The sequence below is a fragment of the Engystomops pustulosus genome, chromosome 1, assembly GCF_040894005.1.
Source record: "Engystomops pustulosus chromosome 1, aEngPut4.maternal, whole genome shotgun sequence".
NCBI lineage: Eukaryota > Metazoa > Chordata > Amphibia > Anura > Leptodactylidae > Engystomops > Engystomops pustulosus.
The window spans coordinates 64,789,534-64,817,292 of NC_092411.1; the positions used below are offsets into that span (position 1 = coordinate 64,789,534).

The following is a 27,759-nucleotide window of genomic DNA, read 5'->3' on the forward strand; positions in this document are numbered from 1 at the left end:
CATCCAGAGGTCCGTTTGTAACTAGAGGTCATCTGTCTGTAAGTCGGGTGTTCTTAAGTAGGGGACCACCTGTATTTAAGATAGGGGAGGAAATGTAGGCAAATACATCTATGAATAGTGCCCTATAAATCGACCATTAGAAACCGTTTTTTGTTTTACCAAGTTTTACTTCTTTCAGATATATACATGTATTTACATCAATTCATTTTCTTACATCTTCTTATCTATTACAACGTTTTTTTCTCGGCTAGTACACATACGTCCTTGTGAGTGTGCTATCACATGAAATATAGAAATATAGAAAAGTTCACCTCGTTTGACGTTCTGACAGTTTTTTTCTTCACAACACTCACATGTTCGGAGGCCCCAGGGCTGAGACAGCCTTGTCTCTGACTGTTGGACAGAGTGGTATCGTCCACCTGCTGTGACGTTTCGAGGGACACGCCCCCTATACCATATCCATGATAGTGGTATAAACTCTAGATTCGCAGGCTGTTACATCAGGCAGAGGGAGGGAAGGGGTGGGAGAACAGGCTAGCTGTCTGTGAAGTTGCAGCACGGAGAGCCTCTGGTAACCCCCCAGGAGCCTTTCGGGCTCATTTGCATAAGTTTACATTTTGATTTTAGAAGAACGGAGGCCTTGGATAACAAATAGAAGAAGATTACCACCATCACGGTGCCTGGATATATTAGTAAGTGTCCCTGGTTTATCATGATGGTAGATTTCCTTTAATATCCTCAGATATATTTTATCTAGCTGAAGTCTCAACCACTTGCATGCTTTCTGATTAGATGTCGTTGACCGTTGGCCAACAAATCAATCACCGTGTTTTCCATGTTGTAGAAATACAGACTCAGCACATTGAGACCGGAGCTTTTACCTCTTACCCACCAAGAACAGAAATTACGTGTTTTAGCCAAGTCAATAGTTGACTAGAAAATGATTGGGATAACAAGTCAAATGCAGTAGGGAACCTCACACACGACCCTGGGGAGCGGGGGCTGACGTACATCTCACACATACAGTGTCATACAACTGCCTCCTGCGGGGATTAAGGGCTGGTATAGATCTAACAAATACATACTACAAAATACCCAAACAGAGACGTTTATATTGCATCATGCAGAAGCCAGATGATCATTAAAAAAAGATTAATTAAAAGGATTTTTGTGGGGGTGCGAGTTTTTATAATTAATGACTTACCACAAAAATGTTACATTGTTTGTTGTCATGGTCCATTTGGATCTTTTAAATTTTTTTCATTCTACTTGAGTTTTTTATTTGAAAGATTTTCAACATTTTCTAATGAACAACAAAATGGATGTAGCGTGTTGTAGTTGTTATGATTATATACAGTGGAGAAAAACAGTATTTACTCAGCCACCAATTGTGCAAGTTCTCCTACTTAAAAAGATGAGAGAGAAAAAATGAGAAAACAAATCCAGAAAATCATATTGTCTGATTTTTAAAGACTTTATTTGCAAATTATTGTGGTAAATAAGTATTTGGTCAATAACAAAAGTTCATCTCAATACTTTGTTATATATTTTTTGTGGGCAATGATAGAGGTCAGATCATTTTTGTAAGTCTACACAAGGTAGTGTAGGTATGTTGATCCATTCCTCCTTGCAGACCTCCGCTAGAGCAGTGATGTTTTGGGGCTGTCGCTGGTAAACACAAACTTTCTACCCCTCCAAAGGTTTTCTATGAGGTTGAGATCTGGAGACTGGCTAAGCCATTCCAGGACCTTGAAATGCTTCTTAAAAGGCCACTCCTTTGTTGCCCTGGTGCTTGGGATCATTGTCAACATTTAATCTTCAATGCCCTTTCAGATTGGAGAAGGCTTGCACTCAAAATCTCACCATACTTGGCTCCATTCATTCTTCTATGTACACAGATCAGTCACACAGCCCCCCCATGCTTCACAGTAGATCCGGTGTTTTTTTGGATTCACTCTCTGCCACGAGTTGTGTTTCTACCAAACAGTTCATCTGACATTATGATATTCTTCCAAATCTCTTCAGGAACATCCAAATGCTCTCTAGCAAACCTCAGACAAGCTTGGATATGTACTAAGCAGGGGGGCACGTCTGGCACTGCAGGATCCTGGAGGTTTAGTGTGTTACTGACAGTAGCCTTTGTTATGATGGTCCCAGCTTTCTGGAGGTCGCTAGGTTCCCTCGTGTGGTTTTGGGATTTTGCTCACAGTATTATATAGCCAGCCAACCTCTAGTAGTATATAGGCAGCCAGCCCCCAGTAGTATATAGGCAGCCAGCCCCCAGTAGTATATAGCCAGCCAGACCCATGTAGTATACAGCCAGCCCCAAGTAGTATACAGCCAGCCCCATGTATTATACAGGCAGCCCCCAGTAGTACACAGCCAGCGAGCTTCAGTAGTATACAGCCAGCCAGCCCCCAGTAGTATATAGCCAGCCAGCCCCATGTAGTATACAGCCAGTCCCCAGTAGTTTACAGCCAGCCAGCCCATAGTAGTATATAGCCAGCCAGCCCCATGTAGTATACAGCCAGCCAGCACGTAGTATACAGCCAGCTCGCACATAAAAAAAAATACTTACATATTCACTTTTGGTTCCGGTGCAGCTCCCCAATGTTCCATTCCCCGTGGCTCTTCTTCTTTCTTCTCCTTGCTGTATTTTCCGGCAGAGACACGTACACGAGCATCGGGGACACCGGAGGGTGAGTATGTAAGTTCATATATTTTTATTTGTGTATAAGCTGAGGTGAGGTTTTTCAGCACATTTTCTGTGCTGAAAAACTTGGCTTATACATGAGTATATACGGTAATCCATATTCTTATAACCCCTTTCTTTAATTTTGCCTGAGATGTATGATGGTACACGAATGGCCTCTGAAATCTTGCACATATATGTGTATGTTTATTTCTGATAACAAGATGTTAACAAAATGAAACTATTGCAAAAAACAACAATAGTTATTTTTTATTCTTTCCATACATAAAGATTGACATTATTCCAGGTCATGAGGTTTATTCTGCCTCTCCAGTGCAATTTTGTGATTTTGAGTTCTTTCTGAACTGATGGCCCCAGACCTAGCAGGAGCAAAGCAAGTGGAGAAAAAAAAATCACTTTACTCTTATAAGATGTATAACAAATGTTCTTTTATTCACTCGTACTATTGATTTATATAACATTAGTCAGCATGGGTGAACGGGATGAGTATAAGAGGTTTCAGTATTTTAATACAGCCTCCCAGTCATATCTAATGCCAGACAATCCTTTTAAATAAAGGTTACAGGCATTATCTTATGAGACACAACCCCTGCCAAAATGCAGTCCCTAATGATACAGCTGTAGGGGTCACAGTGGTTGTGGGAGTGACTGGGCTCATGAACCCAAGAAATCACTGGACTCTAGTAACATTACTACACTGGTTCTGTATCATCTTCTGAAAGCTTCAAGTGTTGCAAGGGTTTTTAAACGCTAAAAATGCTAGTGAAAGAGTATGGGAGACCCAGGAAGGATTAGTGTGAAGAGGGTACTGTGTTTTAAAAATTCTGAGTAATTTCTTGGAAACAGTTTGCTGGACAAAATTTGTTGTAAAAACCCCTTTAGATTTATGATGCTGAAATGGTGCCAAAACGGAACATACCCTTTAAATAGAGTAGCCAAAACTTCAAAAATTTGTCCAGCGCAATCCAAAATCACTCGGGATTGGAGATAAAATAATTTCTTCTTTATTAGATCACAAGTTCTCCCATAAACAGCTAGCAGCACCAGTCCGGTCTAAACAAAAGGGCTTAGATAAACTAGTAAATTCAGTTACAACCTCCATAATTGGGCTTAAAGTACCATAAAACGACTTCTACCTATTTGTCTAATCACATCTTTATGAGGATTTTTTTCTATATTCTCGTGGACCCCAACAACTATATTGGGATTTTGTATGTTTTCATATACGACATGTGTCTAATTTTCCCATCTCATCTGTTATTTATTGTGTACAAATGTTTCTATGGGGAAATCATAGTTTTATTAATACTTAATCTACTTATGTGTATGCAAAATGACTAATATCCTAAAGTTTCCATTCCCGTTTGTACACTTTTACTTGTGTTTTCAATAGTGATACACTGCCCTCCTGTGGGCAAACTGTACAATTACAGTTTGGCTGTTTGTAAGCGATCCATAGATTTAATCTCAGACTTTTTTTTATCCCCTTCCCGCCGCAGCCCTTTTTCGATTTTGCGTTTTCATCTTTCACTCTCCACATTCAAAAATGTGTAATAAATTACACTTCAAAATGGTGGTATTTAATATTCCATGCCGTGTACTGGGAAGCGGGAAAAAAAATTCCAAATGCAGTGAAATTGGTAAAAAAAACGCATTTGTGCCGTATTCTTGTGGGCTTGGATTTTACGGATTTCACTGTGCGCCCCAAATGACATGTCTACTTTATTCTTTTGGTCAGTATGATTACGGGGATACCAAATTTGTATAGGTTTTATAATGTTTTCATACATTTAAAAAAATTAAAACCTCCTGTACAAAATTTTTTGGGGGGATTTCGCCATCTTCTGGCGCTAATAACTTTTTCATACTTTGGTGTACGGAGCTGTGGCTGGTGTAATTTTTTGTGGATTTTGATGACGTTTACAATGTTATCATTTTTAGGACTGTACGACCTTTTGATCACGTTTTATAGAATTTTAAATTTTTTTTTAAAAGGCAAAAAAGTGCCATTTTCGACTTTGGGCACGATTTTCTGTTACGGGGTTAAACGCAGTGAAAAAACGTTATCATATTTTGATAGATCGGGCATTTTCGGATACGGCGATACCTAATGTGTTTATGATTTTTACTGTTTATTTATATTTATATCAATTCTAGGGAAAGGGGGGTGATTTGAATTTTTAGGTTTTTTTATTATAATTTTTTTATTTTAACTTTTTTTTTATTTTTACTATTTTTCAGACTCCTTAGGGTACTTTAACCCTAGGGTGTCTGTACGATCCTACCATATACTGCCATACTACAGTATGGCATTATATGGGGATTTTACTACTCATACATTACAATGTGCTGTCAGCACATTGTAATGAATGGGTTAACCCAAAGTAGCTTCGGGTCTTGGTGAGACTCGAAGCTACCATGGCGACGGATCGCCGCTCCCTGATGACGTCACAGGGAGCCACAATCCACAGAAAGATGGCGGCGCCCGCACGCCGCCGTCCTTTTGCAGCCGCCGGCACCTTTGCCGGCGGCGATCAGCGGTAAAACACCCGCGATCGGTGTTGATGCAGGGCCAGGTTCTAGCTCATTTAAAGGCTTTTTCTTGCCTCCGCTGACTGCCAGACTGAAGAAGATGCCAGTCAAGCTGATGTCCCCAGTCCCGCTTGAGCTCCTGAGGACTATCTTTACTCACTGGTGCTTGAGGGACACAGTATATTTGCATTCTGTTACTCTTTTAGCTTCTGCCTCTGACCCCCAGTTTGCCTCCTGTCATACAGATGCAGAGATGAGTTGTTGAGTTGTTGCTGCCTGAGCCTGGGTAGGGCTTGTGCAAGAGGGTGCTACTGTAATTGGGTTCTCTACCATCCATAATTCTTTTGTTTACTCTGTTTGGAATCATCTCTAACCCCATGTAGCACCTTTGCAACCTGTGTTTTATTAAATTAAAAAATAAAAAACTTAAAAAAAAAATGTATTCAATAAAATAAGAAAAATGTAAAAATCAGGGCTTTGGGTAACAAGCACATCTCTGTTAGATTTTTAAAATTCTTCTTCACTTACCTGTAACTGCAGTCACAATGCTCCTAGGAATATGTCTAGCATATGAATCCACCTGCATTATATCAAGCTTGAAATACAAGCGTACAATATTACTGACCAGATTTATGTGCCACATTTTATGTCACAAAGTGCATTACAAATCTTGTTGTGAGGATTCACAGAAGCTGGAGTGTATACACACCTTCACCTTGATGGCCAAATCTGACATAATAGGGCACATGTACTTACCTGACGAAGTTCACAGAAAGTGCATTGTCCGTCTATAATGCACTGTGCCGCGATTCACTAATATCGTGCGCCCGATATCCTCTATGTGTCGCTTCCTTCCTCAGACAGAGTTCACCTTCTTCTTCCTGGAGCATGTAAGTGCGCTGTCTTGCGACACAATTTGAAAGTTAAATCCTGCGCTCAGTGGAATCAGTCGGATCGTCCGATGGCATGCCCCCTAATTTGTGTCACATGGAAGCAACACAGCTGCGCCAAAAAACATTTGCATGTGACACATGCAGCTGGTGATACGTGTGGGGCTCACATCCCCAGCTCCCCTTCCCTTTTTGGGCCTGTTTTACAGGTAAAATATGTAGTGTTCTGACTTGTTTTGGCATGGTGCTATATGGGCTCTCATTTAGGTATTGTATTAAAGGATTTTTACATGCTTATGTGACAATATTTGTGTCACATGTTTCCCATATACACATAATATATATACCCTTTAGGCTGCCTTTCACAGTGTTGCTTACCTTGTTATTTTGGGGTTTTGGCCAGCAGGGGGAGCTGGAGTGTCGGCACAGTGGGCATTATCATGTGCTTTGCACTGTCCTGAGGATTAGTGTGTTTGTGACATGGGTCACATTTTTAAATATTTTTATTGTGTCTTCTTTGTTGTGATATTATTTGTGATATTATTGGTGTGATATGCAGGTAAGCGCGTGTCCAGTGACACTTTTTTTTTTAAAAAAATGCGGCGGTCTCTTGGAATCCGTTGGGTTTTCGTTCGGCCACGCCCCCTGATTTCCGTCACGTGTGCGCCGGCGCTGATGCGCCACAATCTGATCGCGTGCGCCAAAAACTTGGGGTAATTCAGGGAAAATTGCCGCAAAACTGAAAAATTCGGGTAACCCACCGTAAAAAAGCGATTTGACCCCCAGTGTGTGTATCACCCTGTACTGTGACATCACTGTGTGTATTATGCCTGTACTGTGAAGTCACTGTGTGTGTGTGTGTTATGCTTGTACTGTGACATCACTGTGTGAATTATCTCTGTACTGTGACATTCCTGTGTATCATAATTATGCTGCGACATCACTTCGGTACTATGACATACTGTGACATCACTGTGTGCATTATGCTTGTACTGTTACATCATTTTGTGTATTATTTCTATACTGTGACATAACTGTGTGGATCACCCTGTACTGTGACATCACTGTGCTTGTACTGTGACATCACTTTGTTTATTATGCCCTGTACTGTTATCCCTCTACTCTGACTTTATACCTGTGCTCATTACCTCTGTATTGACATCAGGTTGTGTATTACCCTGGTCCTACATCAATGTCTTTATATCCCAATACTGTTACATCACCACAGTAGTCATTCCTATTCATGGCATCACTTTGTTCACTGTCCCTATATTGTGACTTTACTGTGTTTATTAACCCTGAACTCGTGACACCTCTGAATGTGTTACCTGAGTATTATGACCCCATTGTGTATTAAATAATTTTGTGCATGATACCTGTACCGTGTCATCACTGAATGTATAATCCCTGAACTGTTGGATCACTGCAATGATTTTCACTGTACTGTTACATCATTGTGTGCATTATCCCTGCACTGTGCTATCACTGTATGTATAATCCCTGTACTGTGATATCACTGCAATGACATCAATGTTTGTATTATCCCTGTACTGGGACATCCCTGTTTACTATCCCTGTACTGTGACAGTGCTTTGTGTATTATCACTGTACTGTGACATCACTGGAATTATTATCTCTGTATGATTTTCTCTGTACTGTGGCATGTTTTATGTATGTCATGTTGTACTGACGGATCCATTCCAAGTTTTGCTGTGAGGCCCCATGGCTACCAGTTACACTCATGTTCCTTCTTGCTTTAGTAGAGTTGGAGTGAATATTGGATGGGCTTTCCTCAATTCCTTTTTTTAAGAATATAATCTTTGAAAGAACCAAACAGCTGAAATTCATTTTTTCTTGAGTATTGAAAAATTAGTGTAAACTTTTATAGTGATTCATCTGTGATGTTGTGATATTATCTCGCTAAGGCTGTCCATGAAGTATACAGATATTTTGTGTCCACCATCTGAGACAAGTTTTCTATTAAAGGGGTTATCCGGGTTTTAAAAATTACCTACGACCGGGCTGGGGAGGGCTAGTTAAACATAATAAACATGGACTTACCTCGTCCGGCGCCGCTGATGTCCCGCGCCGTGGTCCCTTCGATCCGTGCCCCTGTTTGTTTACAGGGGCACAGAAGCCGCACACAGGGAGCTTCCGGTCCGCGATGTGGCCGGCTCCTCCCATCCGTCCCTATCTTTCAGCGTTGTAAGCGCTGGGAGATGGTGTCGCATGGGAGCATCCGGCCGGAAGCTCTCTGTGCACACTTGTAATGAAACCGGCGCACCGAGAAGACCGGCCGAGGCGCGGGACATCGGCAGCACCGGAGGAGGTAAGTACATGTTTATTGTGTTTAAATAGCCCCAGCCCGGCCATAAGAAATTTTTTAAACCCGGATAACCTCTTTAAGGGAGTTCTCTAGTAATTTTCAGTTTTCCCTCATCCAAATGTCTGAACAGATCACAAGAACTCAGGGTCTCTTGACCTCATCATAAATGTCATGGGTATAATTCTATGACATAGCTAAGCCCGGTACTCCCGGTACTCCAATGAGTGGCTGCATGGATACATGGGTTACTCCCATGCCCCAGCAGTCCTTTGTCCTGTCCTCGGTACTGTGGTCAGTCCCTGAGCGAGAACACTGTACTCATGTACTATCGTTGTCTGAAACAGCACAAATAATGTTAGTAATCCTTTTTCCATGATCTTTTTCTTTATGTCTAGTACTGAATGACTTTTCTCTCTTTCCAGAGCAAGTTAGTGAAGTACTTCAGTCGGCAGCTGTCCTGCAAGAGGAAAGTGGCTCTACAAGAGCGGAATGCAGAGCTCGAGGGATTCCCACAACTTATGCACTGGTTCAGGATTGTCGACATCCGCAAAGAAGTCATGGAGGTAATGGCACATATCAGGCTAGGGCAGTAAATATGTCACACTCTCTATGAGGGAGCAGGTAACGCCTATGCACTAAGTGGAGTATGCTGGGCTGTTTATAAGTAGTTCCAAAAACCATGTGTACATTGACATATCCGGTTGTGATACTTCCCCCACCTGATGGGCTCGATATATTAAGTGACGTGATATTTATAAGGCTATCAATATGAACAGTGATGCTATTCCATATACAACTCCAACTACTGTATCTTCCCTTCCAGCTGTCTTTAAACCAGGTTTTACCCAACTAAATGACGGATCCCTTCAGGTAGAATATGAAATACAGACAGCTTAATACATTGGCCACATTTATTAAAGTATGTGTGGTTGTGCCAGTTTTCTGTCTGAATTTTGCATTGAAAATAACGTGCAAACTGCTAACGCACTTATTTATAAAGTGTTGTGTCATGGCTGCTCTGTGTCTGACAAAACAGAAAATTCTGCACCTTAAGGGGATTTCCGGTGTCGATTCATACTGTGCGCCACATTTACTACTCACTTTGCACTAAAAATAATTATCTGGGCAGCATAGTGGCACAGTGGTTAGCACTACAGCCTTTCAGCGCTGGGGTCCTGGGTTCAAGTCCCATCCAGGCCAACATCTGCAAAGAGTTTGTAGTGGGTTTCCTCTGAGTCCTCTGGTTTCCTCCCACACTCCAAAACATACTAGTAGGTTGATTAGATTGTAATCCCCATGGGGACAGGGACTGATTTGGCAAGCTCTGTGCAGTACTGCCTATAAATATAGGGTGCAGAGTGCGCCAGATTAATGAAGATCGTGCACAACTTTTGGTGAATGTGGTGCACTGTATGTTAAAGGAGCACTAAAAAATGTTGGGGCGCACTTCCTGATCAGTGCAGGGTGCGCCAGATTAATGAAGACCGAGTTTCCAATGATCTGGTGCACCTTAGAGAGACATAATACTGCACTACTTTTAATAAATCAGGGCCATAGTAGGAAATGTTAGCTGCAGATAAAGATCCAGTTCCGGACAATATTTAACTGCCTGTATGTCCAGTTTTGTAGCTCACAGAAGTGTAAGTTTGATGGGTTCTAAAAGATAAGTTTCTTTTCTTTAATATGAGACAAAAATCATGTGTCCGGGTTCTATAGAACTAAACATACAAGCTTATTAGTGCAAAATGAACAGAAAACGGCAGCACTCACCCGGAAAAGCGTTGTCTTCTTTATTTCATGCAAGATAAAAGTACATTCGGCATATGTGCCAACATGGGGTAGAGAGGGGAGCAGGGGTACATGCAAAGGCGACAGCCGTTTCGCGCCGTCCGGCGCTTTCTCTAGCCTCTGCGGAAGTGGCGTTCCCACCTGGCTATTAATTGAGCCGGTGGGGTGTCACTGCTCCAGTAGCCCAGCAACCCTAGACGCTATGTTTCATAGCGGAAATGAGGTATACATATTGTTCGTCGTCAAAGTGATACATACAAAAATGATTATTTACACACGTGCAAGTTTAAAAACAATACATAATTAAAAAGGGACTGCTCCTATTGCTCATATTAGGTAATAGCTTGTCTGTGTGCAATGGGAGTCAGGAGGAAAAAAATGGAGCAAAACTACTAGCTTCTTTAATCTTACTTTAGAAGGTTTAAACAAGAAGATAACCCATCTATTAAGAATGTTAGCCACTGCACATACTTCGTACTTTACAGAAAAACCCCCATACAAGCTTATTAAATGACACTGCCCTTGCAACCACTAAACTTGTGAAAATGAGGTGAGAAGAGTCATATTTGCATGACTTTGGGGGAGTTTTTTTATAGGCAAACATGTCAGATTTCACATAAAAGAGGGAATGTAGAAAGAATATTTCACTCCCTAACTAGTAGTTTAATGGGATAAAACCTGCTGACAGGTTCCCTTAAACTCAATTTTATGATTGCTGATTAGCAATTATTTGCTTGTTAATTTTATGCTTTATAAACTTACACATTAATGATGGGATATGGAAGTTGGACAGTTGTATCGCCACGCAATAAACTCTACATTGCACTGAATTATGGATGTGGCCGTTCTATTTTATCCCAAATAACATACAGTATATAAAATAATTTTCTTCTTAATTTACATACCTTTTCCCCTGGAGCATTGGGGGATATTGATCATACGCTTGTGCGCCAGCGTATGATAGCCCCGCCGCTGCAAATACGCAGCCCGATACATGAAGAGGCGGATTGGGGAAAATAATCGCAAAAGCTAGCAATAAGCTAGCATCTGCGATTATTTCAAGGCCTCTGCGCCACTGGCGGTGCGCAGAGGTCCTGATAAATATCCCCCATTGTCTCTAAGTTTAAGCTCTCCATTGAAAAATAGGACTCGCCAAGTATTGTATACACGTCAATTATTAATCTCAATTACAGAGTTTGGTATCTATTTCCCTTGAACAAGTTATTTCAGAGTAAAGTTCTGAATTCTCATTTATAACTTTTAGCATAAGCTCACACTTTGTTTTGGTCCAGTTTGCAGCATTATGGAAACATTATAGATACCTTGGTACACTATGATGTGATGGTCTTTGGGTTGGCATTGCCACTAGTAGATGGCTGGGACATGCAGTTACACTTGCTGGGAATGTTTAACACTGCCTAATGCAACAATTCTTTATGTAACACTGCAAATAGGGGTTATATGGAACATATATTGAATATTTATACTTATATTTATCCTATGTATAGGTATTAACATTAAAATGTGTCACAAAAGTTTTGGCTTGGGACTCCAAAACATGTTAATAATGGCAATAAACATACAGTGGGTATAGAAAGTATACACACCCCTTTATATTTTTCACTCTTTGTTTCATTGCAGCCAAAAGGTAAGACTAAATTAGCTATTTTTTTGCTCATTATCCCCTTTGGGGCTCAGTCTATAAGTGGTTATAGCTTTGGAACTCCATAACATATCCAGGGGATTTGGGGGACTTTCAAATTAGTTTAAAAATTTAGATAATATCTTTTGTGTTTAGTTATGAAAAAAAACGAAATTTGACAAAAATTTAGCAACATTTATTTTTATTTTCAAAGTTCTAAATTCTCTATCTTTTAAGCAGATAGTCGTAGTCATAGCAGTTAATTCATAACTTACATTTCCCAAATGTCTGCTTTATGTTGGCATGGTTGAAATTTAAACATTTCACATGTTTTAATAGAATGTTATGAGGCTTAGAATAAATAATATCTAGTCTCGTAAATTAAATTAACTAAATTAAAATTAAAAAGCACTTTTAAGAAGTTTGTTAACCCTTTAGGTGTTTTATAGGGGTTAAAACAAAATGGAGGTGCATTACCATATGTGGTGGTATCCTGCTGTATAGGCACATGGCCGGGCATAGAATGGAAGGACATATAGGGGCTTATTTTTTGCCACATGAGATGCACTTTTCTGTTGCATAATTTTGGGGCATCTATAGCTAATTGGTGAGATTTTATTAACTGTTTGTTGGTGGAGGAAATGAAAATCATCAAATTTTTAGGAAGATTTTTTTTGGGCTGTTTACCATATTCTATGGGTTGCCACGATTCTGAAAATACCTCATTTATTTAGATTTTTACCAATTTTTTTGCCAATTTTACTAAATAAAAAGTAATTTGGTGAAAATGGTCTTTTCATATTTTTAAAAGAAGCGTTGTTCTTTTTAGTGGTCATTATTTTGGAGCATGTAACATTTTTTAAATCACTTTTTAGAGCATTTTTTAAAGGAAACCTACCATTTGATTTGATGCATTATGAAGCAAACATACGTTGAGAATGCTGTAGCTACACTGATGCAGGATCATATCTTGGTTAATCCTGTGCTGAGTGGTTTTACTGATAAAACGGATATAATATTATGTTAATGAAGCGCTGTCGCTTCTATGGCTGAAGTTCAGCACTTCTCCTAGCATGTGAGTTCTTCACTGCAGGAGAGCATGATGTAATCCCTGGGTTGTGCCTGAAGGTAGAATAAACAATCGCTGCACCATCCCCCAGTTGCTGTGTATGAGTGATCCAGCTGAGGTTGATTAGTCCTGTCTGGACTAACCTTCATTTGTAATTACAAGCTCCGTGTCTAATGTGTTGATCTAGGCAGCCAGCCTGACCCAGCTTTCCCTAGGTCCTGAATGATATAATTATTTTTTCAGCAAAACCACTCAGCTCAGGGATTAACCAAGATATGATCCAGCATCAGTGTAACTACAGCATTCTCAAGGTATGTTTGCCTCATAATGCATCAAATCAAATGGTAGGTAGCATATTTCAGCAAAGACTTACCGGTAACACATGGTGCTAGTTGGTGTTATCCCCGTGATCACCGCCAGCAATGCTCCCGACCGCTTCAAAAAGATGGCAGCGCATGGCAATCGTCGCAATGACCCGAGGCTGTCTCGTTTTAATCCATTCATTACAATGTGCGATTTGCACATTTTAATGAATGAGGTGGAAAATCCCCATACACTGCCATACTTTAGTATGGCAGTATATGGTAGGATCGATCAGACAACCTAGGGTTAAAGTATAAAAAAAGTAATAATAAATGATAATTAAAAAATGATAATTAAAAAACATAAAAATTCAAATCAACCCCCTTTTCCTAGAACTGATATAAATATAAATAAACAGCTAAGCTCCAGAGATTTAATAGGGAGATGGGAGAAAGTTCCACATTAATAATAATAATTTCTTTATTTATATAGCACACACATATTACGCAGCGCTGCACAGCACTTGCCAAATCAGTCCCTGTCCTCATGGGGCTCACAATCTAATTAACCTACCAGTATGTTTTGGAGTGTGGGAGGAAACCAGAGGATCCAAAGGAAACCCACAGAAACAAATTCTTTGCAGTTGTTGACCTGGATGGGACTTGAACCCAGGACCCGAGCACTGCATGGCTGTAGTGCTAACCACTGCCCATAAAGTTGACTATCACTGCAGCTCACCACCAGTCAGGGCTTTATGGCAGAGTGTGCCGGAAGCCATGGATGTACAAGACATATGAAAGCCGCATACAGTTTGCAAAAAAAAAACACATGAAGGACTCCCAGAGAAATGAGAAATAAGATTCTCTGGTCTGATGAGATGAAGATTGAACTTTTTGGTGTTAATTCTAAGAGGTATGTGTGGAGCAAATCAGGCACTGATCCTCAAATGCCAAATACAATCCCAACAGTGAGACATGGTGGTGGCGGTAGCACGCTATGGGGATGTTTTTCAGCTGCAGGGACAGGATGACTGGTTGCAAATGAAGGAAAGATAAATGCGGCCAAGTGCAGAGATATCCTGGATGAAAACCTCTTCCACAGTGCTCTGGATCTGAGATTTGGCTGAGGTTCATCTTCAAACAAGACAATGACCCTAGGCACACAGCTAAAATAACAAAGCAGTGGCTTCAGAACAACTCTGTAACTGTACATGAATGGCCCAGCCACAGCCTGAATCTAAACCCAATTGAGCATCTCTGGAGAGAAATTCTGGTGTCAAAAACTTGTTGACTCATTGGCTGTACTAGCTAAAAAGTTGCTTCTACTCAATACTGAGCAAAGAGTCTGAATACTTATGACCATGTGATATTTCAGTTTTTCTTAATCAATTAGCAAAAATATCTACATTTCATTTTTTTATGTATAGATGGGGTGCAGAGTGTATATTAATGAGCAAAAAAAGAGCTTTTTTGATCTTACCAATTGACTGCAATAAAACAAAGAGTGAAACATTTAAAGGGGTCTGAATGTTATCCGTACACACTGTATAAATTTGTGATCTACTGGTCCATCCACTCATTACAGTATGTTACATTCTCCTGGGCGAAAGGAGAATCACTCAAAATCACTCTTGCTGTCATTTCCATATGATGGTGGTCATAAACCGGGCAAAGTTTCTGACTCCTCAAATTCCAACTTGAACTCTTAATGTGAGGTGGACAGCACAGATTCATTGTTAAAGGTAAGCTGGAGTTAACATGAAAGATCAGTAGGTTGAGAATGAGTCAACAGAATGAGCCTAATCCAGAAACATGGGCACCGTCAAGAGGTAGGAATGTTGAAAGCTTTCACAGGAATTGGCATGCTTAAAATCTTTTTGGTCACGTGATTTGCTGAGGACATAAGCACATCCGAGGGGCCGCGAGACAAAGGAGAAGGGTGACCAGTCCAAGAAGAAGTGTTAGTAGGGCTGACGAAAGAAAGGGAGAGCCAGTGGCTATGCCTGCCCGAGAAGGTAACATGCCTACAGACACAGACCCAATGAGAGACTGAGTGCCACACAGCATGAATGAATATCAATATTGATATAGCTTACAAGCAACCCATGCGGAGGCTGTAAACAGAAGATGCGGCAGCCAGATATCTCCCGAGAACATATACATGAATAAACACACCCACACTACATAAACGCTCTACAGATATGCTTTAGTCATGTAAGATACAGGACTCATGCCAGAGTCTAGTTACAGTCTGAGAATCGTGGCTGGCAATCCTTAGAAAGACACTAGACATGGAAGGATATTTACAATGACTGATATATCATATGTAGGTTTTAATCCAAAGTCTGCTGGAAGAACATTATGCATCTTTTGGTCCGTGTATATTAAATTGGCTGCTCCAGTTTACCGTCTGACCTTGCACTGAAAAGAATGTCTTTCGAGCTTGCACATGTAAACTTATGAAGTGTTTGCACCAGTTTTGTGCTGCAGTTGCACTGTGCCGACAATGTGCACCTAAAGGGGCGTGTTACTGGTTAGTCAGAGTGTACCATTTAAGAGTTTTGTTTTACGCTGTGTGTTAAAGGTGAAAAAAAAAATATTGTGGCCTATGTGTCTCATAGGAAAAGGATACATTGTATGTTGCCAATTGAATACAATAAAGAGATACTTTGTATCGGAATAAATATATTGGCACCCTTCCAACTACCAATAAAAATACAAAAAGAGCACAACTGCTCAATCGGATACTGTTCCAAACCAACACCTCATACACTCTCAAAGGACTCTGATAGGCTCTACTCTCTGTAGATTTTTAATAATCTTCTGTGTGCATTGGTATTCTCAAAACCTTTTAAGAGATAATAATACAGATTTCGATTTTATATCACTTTTCCTGACCAATGGGTCTTAGTGAGGCCATTTAAGGCCTTTTTTTGTAAATAAATGTTAAAGGTGCACACTTCCCCAGCAGTTCAGGGGGTTCCAGATAATTTCAGACTGTGCGCCACCTGCATATTAGTGAGGCAAACTCCACAAACTGCCCAACTATTGATAAATCTGGGCCAACGTGTGTAGGAACCCTCTATTACAAGATGCTGCTCTAGTTAATTTTATACAATGCATCTAAAGGGGCGTCTAGCAGCTAAAATATGTCCATATTCCATAGAAGATTATAATCTTGCGCAAATGCCCCACCAAGTTTGAAGGTGCATATAATGAGAAGACCATCCAGCCCTGCACTCCTCATATTGGCACTGCACATTACTACTCTTATTTTATATATATGAGCGTTGCGCAGTACTTCTGCCCTTATTCTGCAAGGGTCCTACATATTACTATTTCATCTTCATTTTATGGCTGTAGCACAGCACTACTACTCCTTTCTTGCATGTGAAGGCTACGCACATGACCACTACTCCTATTCTATGCATATGAGCTTTTCACAGTACTATTACTGCATATATGGACACTGCACAGTACTACTACTCTCATTTGTGTACAGCACCTCTGCACAGGGCCGGATTAAGGGTGGTGGGGGCCCCTGCGCGCAAACTGGTGGGGGCCCTTCCAACAATGATTTTGGAGGTTAGTAGCCTGCCAGCCCCCCTGTAGTATATAGCCTGCCAGCCCCCCTGTAGTATATAGCCTGACAGCCTACCTGTAGTATATAGCCTGACAGCCTACCTGTAGTATATAGCCTGCCAGCCCCCTGTAGTATATAGCCTGCCAGCCCCCTGTAGTATATAGCCTGCCAGCCCCCTGTAGTATATAGCCTGCCAGCCCCCTGTAGTATATAGCCTGCCAGCCCCCTGTAGTATAAAGCCACCAGACCCCTGTAGTATAAAGCCTCCAGCCCCCTGTAGACTATAGCCGCCAGTCCCCTGTAGAAAATGGTGATCTCCCCCAGCGAAGGGAGCTGTGTCTCACTGTCACAGCTGTAAACCTAGACCCTTATGTGCATTGCGAGCGGCCACCGGCAGCTGCGCATTGTGCACAGAGACACAGAGCAGAGCTAAGTCGCTGACTGTCCGAAACTGGTTGGGGCCCCTTAAAAAGTGAAAGTGGTGGGGGCCCTGGGGCTCGAGCCCCGTGAGCCCCTCCTTTAATCCGGCCCTGCCTCTGCACAGTAGCATTTCTCCAAGGTTCATTCTAAGTTGCACAGCAACAGAAGTTAAACAAGACACATGGACATGAACAAACAGAAAGTTTTCCTTTCATCTCTGTATTGCTAGTAATTTTAAAATATAAACTGAAGGCCTTTCCCCTATCATAGGTGGAAAAAAATCTACCTAAAACAATCAATTTTCATAGCTGATGTTGTGGCTGATTTGACAAAACTCGTGGCTGATTTGACAGAACTCCAATCATCTTGCACCAAAACCCAATAAAAGGCCTACCTGCAGTCTAGCATGATTTTTTAAACCTTTTTGCACTCTGCCATGAAGCCCAGATTGGTGGAGTCCTGCAGTGATGGTTTACCATCTGGAGTTTTCTCTATATGCACACAGGATTGGGTGTTTCTTCACTGCTCTTACCTAGGCTCTTACCTTTATAAAAAAAACTTTTTTAGTAGCTATATAATAACTATAGCCCGAAACTCATGCTGTAGCAGGTGCATGGCTGTGGACCCGACTGAACCACCAGGTTCTGTAAACTGGTGGCACCATGAATAAACAAAAGAGCTGGAGGAGGTGAGTATAAGTGGTCTATAGTTTTTATAGCCTCCACAGCTATATATATATATATATATAACTAGTTTTAAAATCCAGGACAACCCCTTCAAGCTCCTTCGTATATCAATATCTTGGACACACTCCTTATGTTGACGGGTGCCAACCCCATATAGGCGAATAAATAATAATCATGGTACTTTATTTGGTTTCTGGCTCAAGTGATTTTCTATTGTGGTATAAATGTGTGCAACATTTCGGCCCCCTTGAGGCCTTTGTCAAGCACTACAATAAATCAAATACATTTACCTTACATACCCGAGTATAAGCTGGCAAGAGAAGAAACCCAGGCACTTAATTTTACCACCAAAAACTAGGAATTGACTCAAGTACAAGCCGAGGGTGGGAAATGCATTGGTCACAGCCTCCCAGTATATAGTCAGCAAGCCCCCTGTAGTGTATAGCCAGCCATTCCCCTGTAGTATATATCCAGCCATCCCATTTTAGTACAAAGCCAGCCAACCCCCTGTAGTATATAGCCAGCCATCCCCCTTTAGTATATAGCCAGCCACCTTTATTATATAGCTATCCCCCTTTAGTATATAGCCAGCCAGCCCCCTATAGTATATAGCCAGCTAGCCCCCTCAAGTATATAGCCAGCCCCCTGTAGTATATAGCCACCCATCCCCCTTTATTATGTAACAAGCCCCCTGTAGTATATTGCCAGCCCCCTGTAGTATATAGCCAGCCAGCCCCCTTTAGTATAAAGCTAGACCCCTTTAGTATATAGCCTGCCCTGTGTAGTATAATACCAGCCCCCTTTAGTATATAGACAGTCAGCCCCCAATAGTGTATAGCAAGCCCTGTGTAGTATAATGGCTGCCAGCCCCCAGTTTTGGCAGCACAAAAAAAATACTCACTTTTCCGATGCCTTGGGCAGGTCCTCTTCTTGCTTCAGCTCCAGGTCACCGATGGGACCATGCATACGGCCTGGCCAGCACACACTGTGATGTGATGTCAGTGGCGGCTGATGTCATAGCTGCGCGGCCGCTAGCACGCACCTGCCGCTGCCAACTGAAATAGAGAAGACCTGTGGGGATGCCGGAAAGGTGGGTGTTGACTTTAATTTTTTCTTTGACTCGAGTCAAAAAGCATAAACAGAGAAACCAAAATCTCAGAATAAGAGGTATATCCAAATTTAGGTTCCTCGCAGTGGTATCAGAGGTGGAGGACCATGGACTCACTCACGGCTTTTTACAACTTTTGGCCGAAACATTGCACACATTTATACCCCAATAAAAATCACTTGAGATAGCAACCAGTTGGAGGGCCAGGATTATTATTTATTTTCCGTTAAGTTCCTTGTTAAAGAACAGAAAGTGGTGCAAAAATTAAAGGAACATTAAACTGTTGGATATGTGCATTCAGTTCACCAATGGTTACAGTGTATATTAGGAATATCCTGAAATTTCACCGACAAGCCAAATAGCCTTAGTGTCACATATAATGCCTGCTACAGTAGTAGGTGTCATATATAGTGTGGTAATCAGTGTTTACTACAGTAGTAAGTTTCACAGATGGTGTCCTGTGCAGTAGCTAGCATTACATACACTGTCCCCTACAGTAATTAGAATCACACACTGTGCTCCCAGCACTGTATTTGGCCCTCATAGTAACACACACAATATATTGCCCCTTTGGGGCCGCTTACAGTGTTCTGCCCCTTTAAGGATCCCACCTTAATGGCCAACCTCCAGTGTACTAAACCTATAGCGATTACCCTCTACTATACTTAACCCCTAGTACCATCTATGGGATTGTACTGGCTGTAAACATTGGCAGGAATAGAGCCTACTCTGGCATCTACAGCCATGAAAAACATGTTCCTGTGCCTGTTTCACAACCTGTATTCTGCTATGCTGAGGGTCCAGTGGCCCCTCCTTAACCCCTTAATGCAGAAGTCCTATTTCGTTTTTGCGTTTATTGATTGTTTTGTAATTTTTCAAAATGGCAAAAAAGTAACTTTTTCGAATTTGGGTGCTATTTACAGTGACGTAACAATTGCGGTCGCAGCGGTCGCAAACTCCGGCTGGCCCGCCCACGCAAACAAACTCCAGCCGGACCACTCAAACTCCTGTCCACCTGCACTCAGTGATCCACTGGCGCACTGTAACCAATCTCCAAAAGCCATATAGCATCGGGTCTGATGCAAAACCGATGATGATGATGTCATGGGTTTCTCCAGCAAAATAAACTGGCAGCAGTATACAGGTCAGAGAAGTACCGGATCAGGATGAGGTTTACATAGTCAGGTCACAGAACAATAACCGCCCTGGAAATTTATTCAGCCCCTGGATGCTGCCCCTATTTGCTGATTGTATAGGCTCTACACTTACCGGCCACTTTATTAGGTACACCAGGCTAGTAACGGGTTGGACCCACTTTTGCCTTCAGAACTGCCTCAATTCTTCGTGGCATAGATTCAACAAGGTGCTGGAAGCATTCCTCAGAGATTTTGGTCCATATTGACATGATGGCATCACACAGTTGCTGCAGATTTGTCGGCTGCACATCCATGATGCGAATCTCCCGTTCCACCTCATCCCAAAGATGCTCTATTGGATTGAGATCTGGTGACTGTGGAGGCCATTTGAGTACAGTGAACTCATTGTCATGTTAAGGAAACCAGTCTGAGATGATTCCAGCTTTATAACATGGCGCATTATCCTGCTGAAAGTAGCCATCAGATGTTGGGTACATTGTGGTCTTAAAGGGATGGACATGGTCAGCAACAATATTCAGGTAGGCGGTGGCGTTGCAATGATGCTCAATTGGTACCAAGGGGCCCAAAGAGTGCCAAGAAAATATTCCCCACACCATGACACCACCACCACCAGCCTGAGCCGTTGATACAAGGCAGGATGGATCCATGCTTTCATGTTGTTGACGCCAAATTCTGACCCTACCATCCGAATGTCGCAGCAGAAATCGAGACTCATCAGACCAGGCAATGTTTTTCCAATCTTCTACTGTCCGATTTCGATGAGCTTGTGCAAATTGTAGCCTCAGTTTCCTGTTCTTAGCTGAAAGGAGTGGCACCCGGTGTGGTCTTCTGCTGCTGTAGCCCATCTGCCTCAAAGTTCGACGTACTGTGTGTTCAGAGATGCTCTTTTGCCTACCTTGGTTGTAACGGGTGGCGATTTGAGTCACTGTTGCCTTTCTATCAGCTCGAACCAGTCTGCCCATTCTCCTCTGACCTCTGGCATCAACAAGGCATTTCCGCCCACAGAACTGCCGCTCACTGGATGTTTTTTCTTTTTCGGACCATTCTCTGTAAACCCTAGAGATGGTTGTGCGTGAAAATCCCAGTAGATCAACAGTTTCTGAAATACTCAGACCAGCCCTTCTGGCACCAACAACCATGCCACGTTCAAAGGCACTCAAATCACCTTTCTTCCCCATACTGATGCTCGGTTTGAACTTCCAGAGATTGTCTTGACCATGTCTACATGCCTAAATGCACTGAGTTGCCGCCATGTGATTGGCTGATTAGAAATTAAGTGTTAACGAGCAGTTGGACAGGTGTACCTAATAAAGTGGCCGGTGAGTGTACATTACTCAACCCACAGCTGAGACCTACAATGAGCTGCAACATTCCAGGAATCAGATGTGGAAAGGTATCTGTCAACCCACTCCCACCAAGGCAGCTCTGGGTGTTGCTTAAAAGCTCTAAACTTAGCAGCCAGAGTCCACTCAGAGGATTCTGACAGTATCTCCCCATCCTTTAACCCCTTAACGATTCGTGACATATTACTATATCATGCGTCTGCTGCGGGTGATTGTTGAAGGCCTGAGCCCTCTCCATAGCTGGTGAGCCGGTGAGCTTGGTGCATATTGCATATTGCAAAAAGAAGCCTAGGGTTAAAGTACCCCCGGGGGTCTGAAAAATAGTAAAAAAAAAATTAAAAAGTTAAAAAAAAATAAAACCTTCTAATAACCCCCCCCCTTTCCCTAGAACTGATTTAAATATAAATAAACAGTAAAAGTCATAAACATGTTAGGTATCGTCGGGTCCCAAAATGTCCGGTCTACCAAAATATAATAACGGTTATTCCCGATATTTAACCCCCATAACGGAAAATAGCCAGTGGCATATCTAGGAGAGGCTGGGCCCAATGACAAACTTCTTCATGGGGCCCCCCTTCTCCTGAAAAAATGTATACATATTTGTAGAAACATATTTATACAATTACACACATTTACATACTCATATCTCCTATCTCACAGAGCTACAAGGGGTGAATGAAGAGGGCTCACGGGATGAGCCCTCTTTATACAGAGGTTTGGTTCACTGCATATTGCAGCAAACATCCATTGCTAATGCCCACGATTGCTGCTAGCATTAATTCCTGGGCGCCGCCATCTTTGTTGAGATCGCTGCTCGCTGAACTTGAAACTGTATCTGAGCTGGTATCCTGCCTGAGCCAGTATCCGAAACCCCAGTCTGATCTGTATCTTGTACCCAAGCCTGTATTCAGTCTGTGTTGTTGGCCGGACCCCAGTGTGAACTGTTACCTGTCCTGTTTCCTGGCTAATCAGGGGCCCTGTTTCTTGCTTTATCCAGAACCCTGAACATGAACCGTTTATCATTCCTAAACCTCAACCTGATGCAAAACCCCAAACCTTGTTTCCTACCTGATGCGGATCCCCAAACCTTTTATCCTAACTGATCCGGAAACTCTAAACTCCAACCTCAGACCTTGTATCCTGATCTGGAACCCCAAAACTCTACTCAGAACCTGTACCCTGCTCCTGAGCTTGTATGCGATCCTGTTCCCTGATACTCATGTCTGCATATTTATCTGAAACACTAAATTCAGTTCTGAATTTAATCTTCACGTACATTTTATCCAAACCTTGCATGCCTGAAGCTATTGTCACGCTACTCTCAGATTTCTGTTTTTCTTTGGTCAAAACAGCAGTCTTTCAAATGTCTCTGTTTGACTGATTTTCATCCTTGAATATTGACTACAGTGGTAAAATAAAACTCAAGGCTTCTTCTTTCTGCGTAAAAATAAAAACAGAAACTCAATCAAAAGAATTTATTTTTAAAGGAAGCTGTTATCTGGAGCCTTTAAGCGCCAGTTACGAAGCGAAGATTTATGCTAGAAGTACACAAGCATGGTCAGTGAGTCGAGTAGCGTGGCTGGCTAGATTCCACAGACCGATCACAGGACAGCTCCCGCATATATCACTATGCTGCCTGGAGGCCCATCCTCTGCACTGTGGTCACTTTTTGCAATTCGCACAACACACATTCTGTGATTTATGGACCGACCATGGTCATGTGCTCCTAGCTTTAGGGTCCCGAACCTCTTTAGTTTACCATTGCCTGTGACTTGAACTTGGAGGTCACAGAGATGAAAGTTGCCAGCGGTTAACTCACTAAAGCCCACCTCAGCTTTCTGGTGCTTACACATTGGCCCAAGTTTATCAAAAACTAAGTACAGTTTGCCTTTGTAGTGTGCAGTGGGCGCCAGATTAACCAACATAGAGCGCGCGACACTCTTCTGTCGGACTCTGCATGATAAATGTGTTGCACGGTCCGACTGTGCACCGTAACACCCCCTTTAGTGCAGAATTTTGTGTCGCGTTGGGTATAGTGCTGCCGCCACACAAATGAGTCGTGTGCCACACATATGTGGCGCAGACACTTCTTAAATACATGTGCAAGCAGTTTGCACTACAAAGAATGTGCAAAGTCCAACAGAAAACTGGCAAAGGGCTTTAGTAAATGTGGGCCATTGTGCCCAGTGAAGCTGTGGCCAGTTTATAATTTAAAGGCACATGCTCTGTACATCTGAAAAATGCCAACAATCATCGAAAAATATCCAACAATCATCAAAACTTTAATGTCGTTGTTCTGAACCTCTATCACCTAAAGCAGTGATGGCGAACCTATGGCACGGGGGCCAGAGTTGGCACTCAGAGCCGTTTCAGTGGGCACTCAGGCTATTGCCCCAATTTCACCAAACAGGGCCAAATCCACCAAATCTTCCTACAGTCCCAGGCAACTACTGCTCTCAGCGCTATTTTAAAGCGACACTTCATTGACTGTTTGGAACTGCGGGAAAAGTGAGAAGGTGTTGACAGAACAGCATTGTCCTTGGAGGTCCTCCTGCTGGACCCACCATTCTTCCTGGAGAGAAGCTACTATGAGAGTCTGAATTTGCCCACCTTCTTTCAACTGTATTGGTTGGCTCAGGAGAGCCAATACAATTGAATGAGGTTGAAGAACAGGTAGCAATATGTTACTGCTTGAAATGCCATGTTGGCACTTCATGGAAAATAAGTTGATTTTGGTTGTAGTTTGGGCACTCGGTCTCTAAAAGGTTCACCACCACTGACGTAAAGGTAGTGTGAACATTGCCTATTGTCTACACATTTTGTCTGTAGAAGGTAACTTTTATCATCAAAAACATTGATGATTTGTTAATTTTAAGACAAGAAAATTCTGAACAGAAATGAAAACTTTCAAAGAATTGGAAACGTTGACGATCCATTCAGTAAAAAGTTTACCCTTTCCGCAACTAAAATGAGTTTGGATACAAGTGTAGACTATGGGACGGCAGCAGATAGGTGGAGTAGATTGCATAGTCACAGTTTATATTTCATGGGCAAGTAGCTTCATATCTGAGTAACAAAACAATGTCATTATTGGGAACAGAAGACTTAATAAGAGCTGAATGTTGTGTTTCCAACCTTGTAATAACAACACAAGTTCATGCTGCAAAATGATATTTTAGGATATATGAAAATGCTGTTTGTTTTAGATAATGGGCCATGGAAATTTATGGGCTGTAAAATGTTTTATCCTAATGATTATGAAACAAGCACATTGCAGACATCTAGCATCTGTGCTGGAACAGGAACAATTGGATTCTTCACGGTAGTTAGTTTTGGTCTCCACTAGATGGCGCTGTATCTCCACTAGACTGTACTTTCTAGTATGTCAGGACTGTGTTGCTCTTGGATTGAGTTCTCCTTACATCTGCTTCCATGTAAAACAATAGCCGTGGCTTGTATGAATCGCTCCTGACATACAACAGGGACCATCCTGGCGCTTTTTGTTTTGAAGAGAATAAAAGTGCAATGAAAAGAGCATCAGGTGCAAATGTGAATAGAGCCATTATTTTGTATACAAAATATAAAAACATTCAGAGATATTTTGCATTTCCCTCACTGACTATTGGGAGTTCAGTAAAGCTAAACTAACTCACTTTCATGCCTTCTCAAATGGAAATAGAGCACTTTAAAAAAAAAACGACACTGTACGGTTAATTTTTTTGTATAGAAACATTGACTGTAGAGGCTTTTAGTATTAGCTTTGCAGCAAACAACTATTGATAGCATAAGAGGGGATCTCATTTTGTTGGGCCCGTTTCAGACTAAATGAGGCCTTGGGCAAATTTTTTAGTGGAGCTCTAAATTTTAGAGCACATTTATTAATTTTAGATGGAAAACACGCCAAGAACTGCAGTAATGATTTCTAGCACTTTTAGATGTGTCTACAACACCAGAACTGGGCGCAGTACAGAAATACAACACCAGAACACTGTTCCATACAGAATTACAAGTTACCAATCTCAATACATGTACACAGTAAGCCAAATGCGGTTACATGTATACAGTCATCCAACCTTGTTATCTTTCATTTATACAATGCCCCTTTAAATCATCATGCCCTGGATGATGATATTGAAATGAGTCAGTGGTTCATGGGAATTATAAAATGACCCCCACTCCAGTGAATAGAGTCATCTGGGTGTTCCAGAGCTGTCTTGAGTCACAATGCAGCAACCCCTTCCTCCTCTTCCTCCCCTTGCACACCTCCCTCACACACTTCCTGCTAACCTTTAGCACTGAAAAGGGTGTTATTAATTATTATTATTATTATTATTATTATTATTAAGGGTATGAGGAGAAGGGGGTGTTGCAGCCTGACTCAGTTCTTGACTCAATTCACAGGGTTACAATTTACAATGCAGAATAGGGGGGAAGGGGGAGGGTGTCATTTTATAATACAACAGGAGCCGCTGACTCATTTCAATATCATCATGCAGAGCAGCTCACTACAGAAAATGAGGTAGGACCGTCGGTTTGGGGGACTAGATGTTGGGGTACATAAAAATATGAAATACATGATAGATGTATGTTCACTTTACATTGGTGAAATATTAGGTTTTAGTATATAATTCCCCCTGAACATCTGTGTGCCAGGATTGCTCTGTGCTTTATCTGATTGTATTAGGAGTGGGCCATCAGTGGCCACATATAAGTCAGTTCTTACTACCCTGCAGATCAGGAATACTGTTCCTACTATCTGGTATCAGGGGCAGCAGTAAAGTGCTGCTATTTGCTGTGATTAGGTCATAGTTCTTCTTTTAAATGCCAAATAACATTAATTTGCCTAATTTCTTCTTATGACTTTTTTTCTTTTTGTTCCTCGTATACCAGTTTTGCACTATACAAGTCCACCAGAGGCAGCTTAATGTGTCGCTACTACCTCATGAAGCCCACATGGTGGCAGTGTTGAAACATGTAAAGTAAACCACTCTCTCAAGGTTTTGTGACTCATAGCAATAGATTGCAGATCTAAGATACAAAAAACTTTAAGGAGACATTGCAAACCAGGAAATATCAACTTGGCGAAGATGCAGTGACCAAGAGATACAGCAGCTCGACCATAATGCAATGAATTATCTTTAGAAAACAAGTGGATCACAACAAAGTTATAGATCTTCAAGATCACTTGCTGAGAGTCTTGTGGTATCCATAGAAGATGATACATACACAAGTATTTGTAGTCAGTCTACAAATTTTTTGGTTTATTTGTCATTTCATAAAGAATAATATACAGTGCAATAAAAAATGTTGCTGCTGTTACTTTGTATAATAATATGTTGAAATGAGTTGTTAATCTTTCCTTTATGGGAATTTACCAGCTCCTTAATCACTAGTAAAACAAGCATTGTGTAGGTTGTGATATAAGCTCTGTATAGATACTTTTCTTGTTTCTCAGGGAGCTGTGAATTTAGAGAACTTAATTTTTTAACTGTAAGTAAACTAGCTTCTTGTGCACTAGGTGTGGCTGTCAAGACTGTTGGTGCACCGGGTGTGGCTGTCATGACTGTTGGTGCACCTGGGGTGGTTGTCATGACTGTTGGTGCACCTGGGGTGGTTGTCATGACTGCTGGTGAACTAGATATGGCTGTCATGACTGTTGGTGCACCACACGTGTCTGTCATGACTGTTGGTACACCAGGTGTGGCTGTCATGACTGTTGGTGCACAAGGTGTGGCTGTCATGACTGCTGGTGTACTAGATGTGGCTGTCATGACTGTTGGTGCACCAGGTGTGACTGTCATGACTGTTGGTGCACCAGGTGTGGTTGTCATGACTGCTGGTGCACCTGGGGGGTTGTCATGACTTTTGGTACACCAGGTGTGGCTGTCATGGCTGCTTGTGCACCAGGTGTGGCTGTCATGACTGCTGGTGTACTAGATATGGCTGTCATGACTGCTGGTGCACCAGGTGTGGCTGTCATGACTGTTGGTGCACCAGGTGTGGCTGTCATGACTGTTGGTGCACCAGGTGTGGTTGTCATGACTGTTGGTGCACCAGGTGTGGTTGTCATGACTGTTGGTGCACCAGGTGTGGTTGTCATGACTGTTGGTACACCAGGTGTGGCTGTCATGACTGCTTGTGTGCCAGTTGTGGCTGTCATGACTGTTTGTGTACCAGGTGTGGTTGTCATGACTGTTGGT

The 27,759-nt window shown here is 41.8% G+C and overlaps 1 protein-coding gene across 3 annotated transcripts in view; it reads left to right on the forward strand.

Annotated features, from left to right (window-relative positions):
* The window catches only part of KSR2 (kinase suppressor of ras 2), a 287,053-nt gene that overhangs the window by 34,579 nt on the left and 224,715 nt on the right, over positions 1–27,759 (forward strand). For 2 of the 3 annotated variants that reach the window (XM_072142484.1, XM_072142493.1), the window contains exon 2: positions 8,884–9,024. In XM_072142484.1, coding sequence (XP_071998585.1) covers positions 8,884–9,024 — 141 coding nt within the window. Of the gene's footprint in view, positions 1–7,803; positions 7,848–8,883; positions 9,025–27,759 lie in introns of those variants that run through there. The other variant, XM_072142503.1, reaches the window with a different exon arrangement.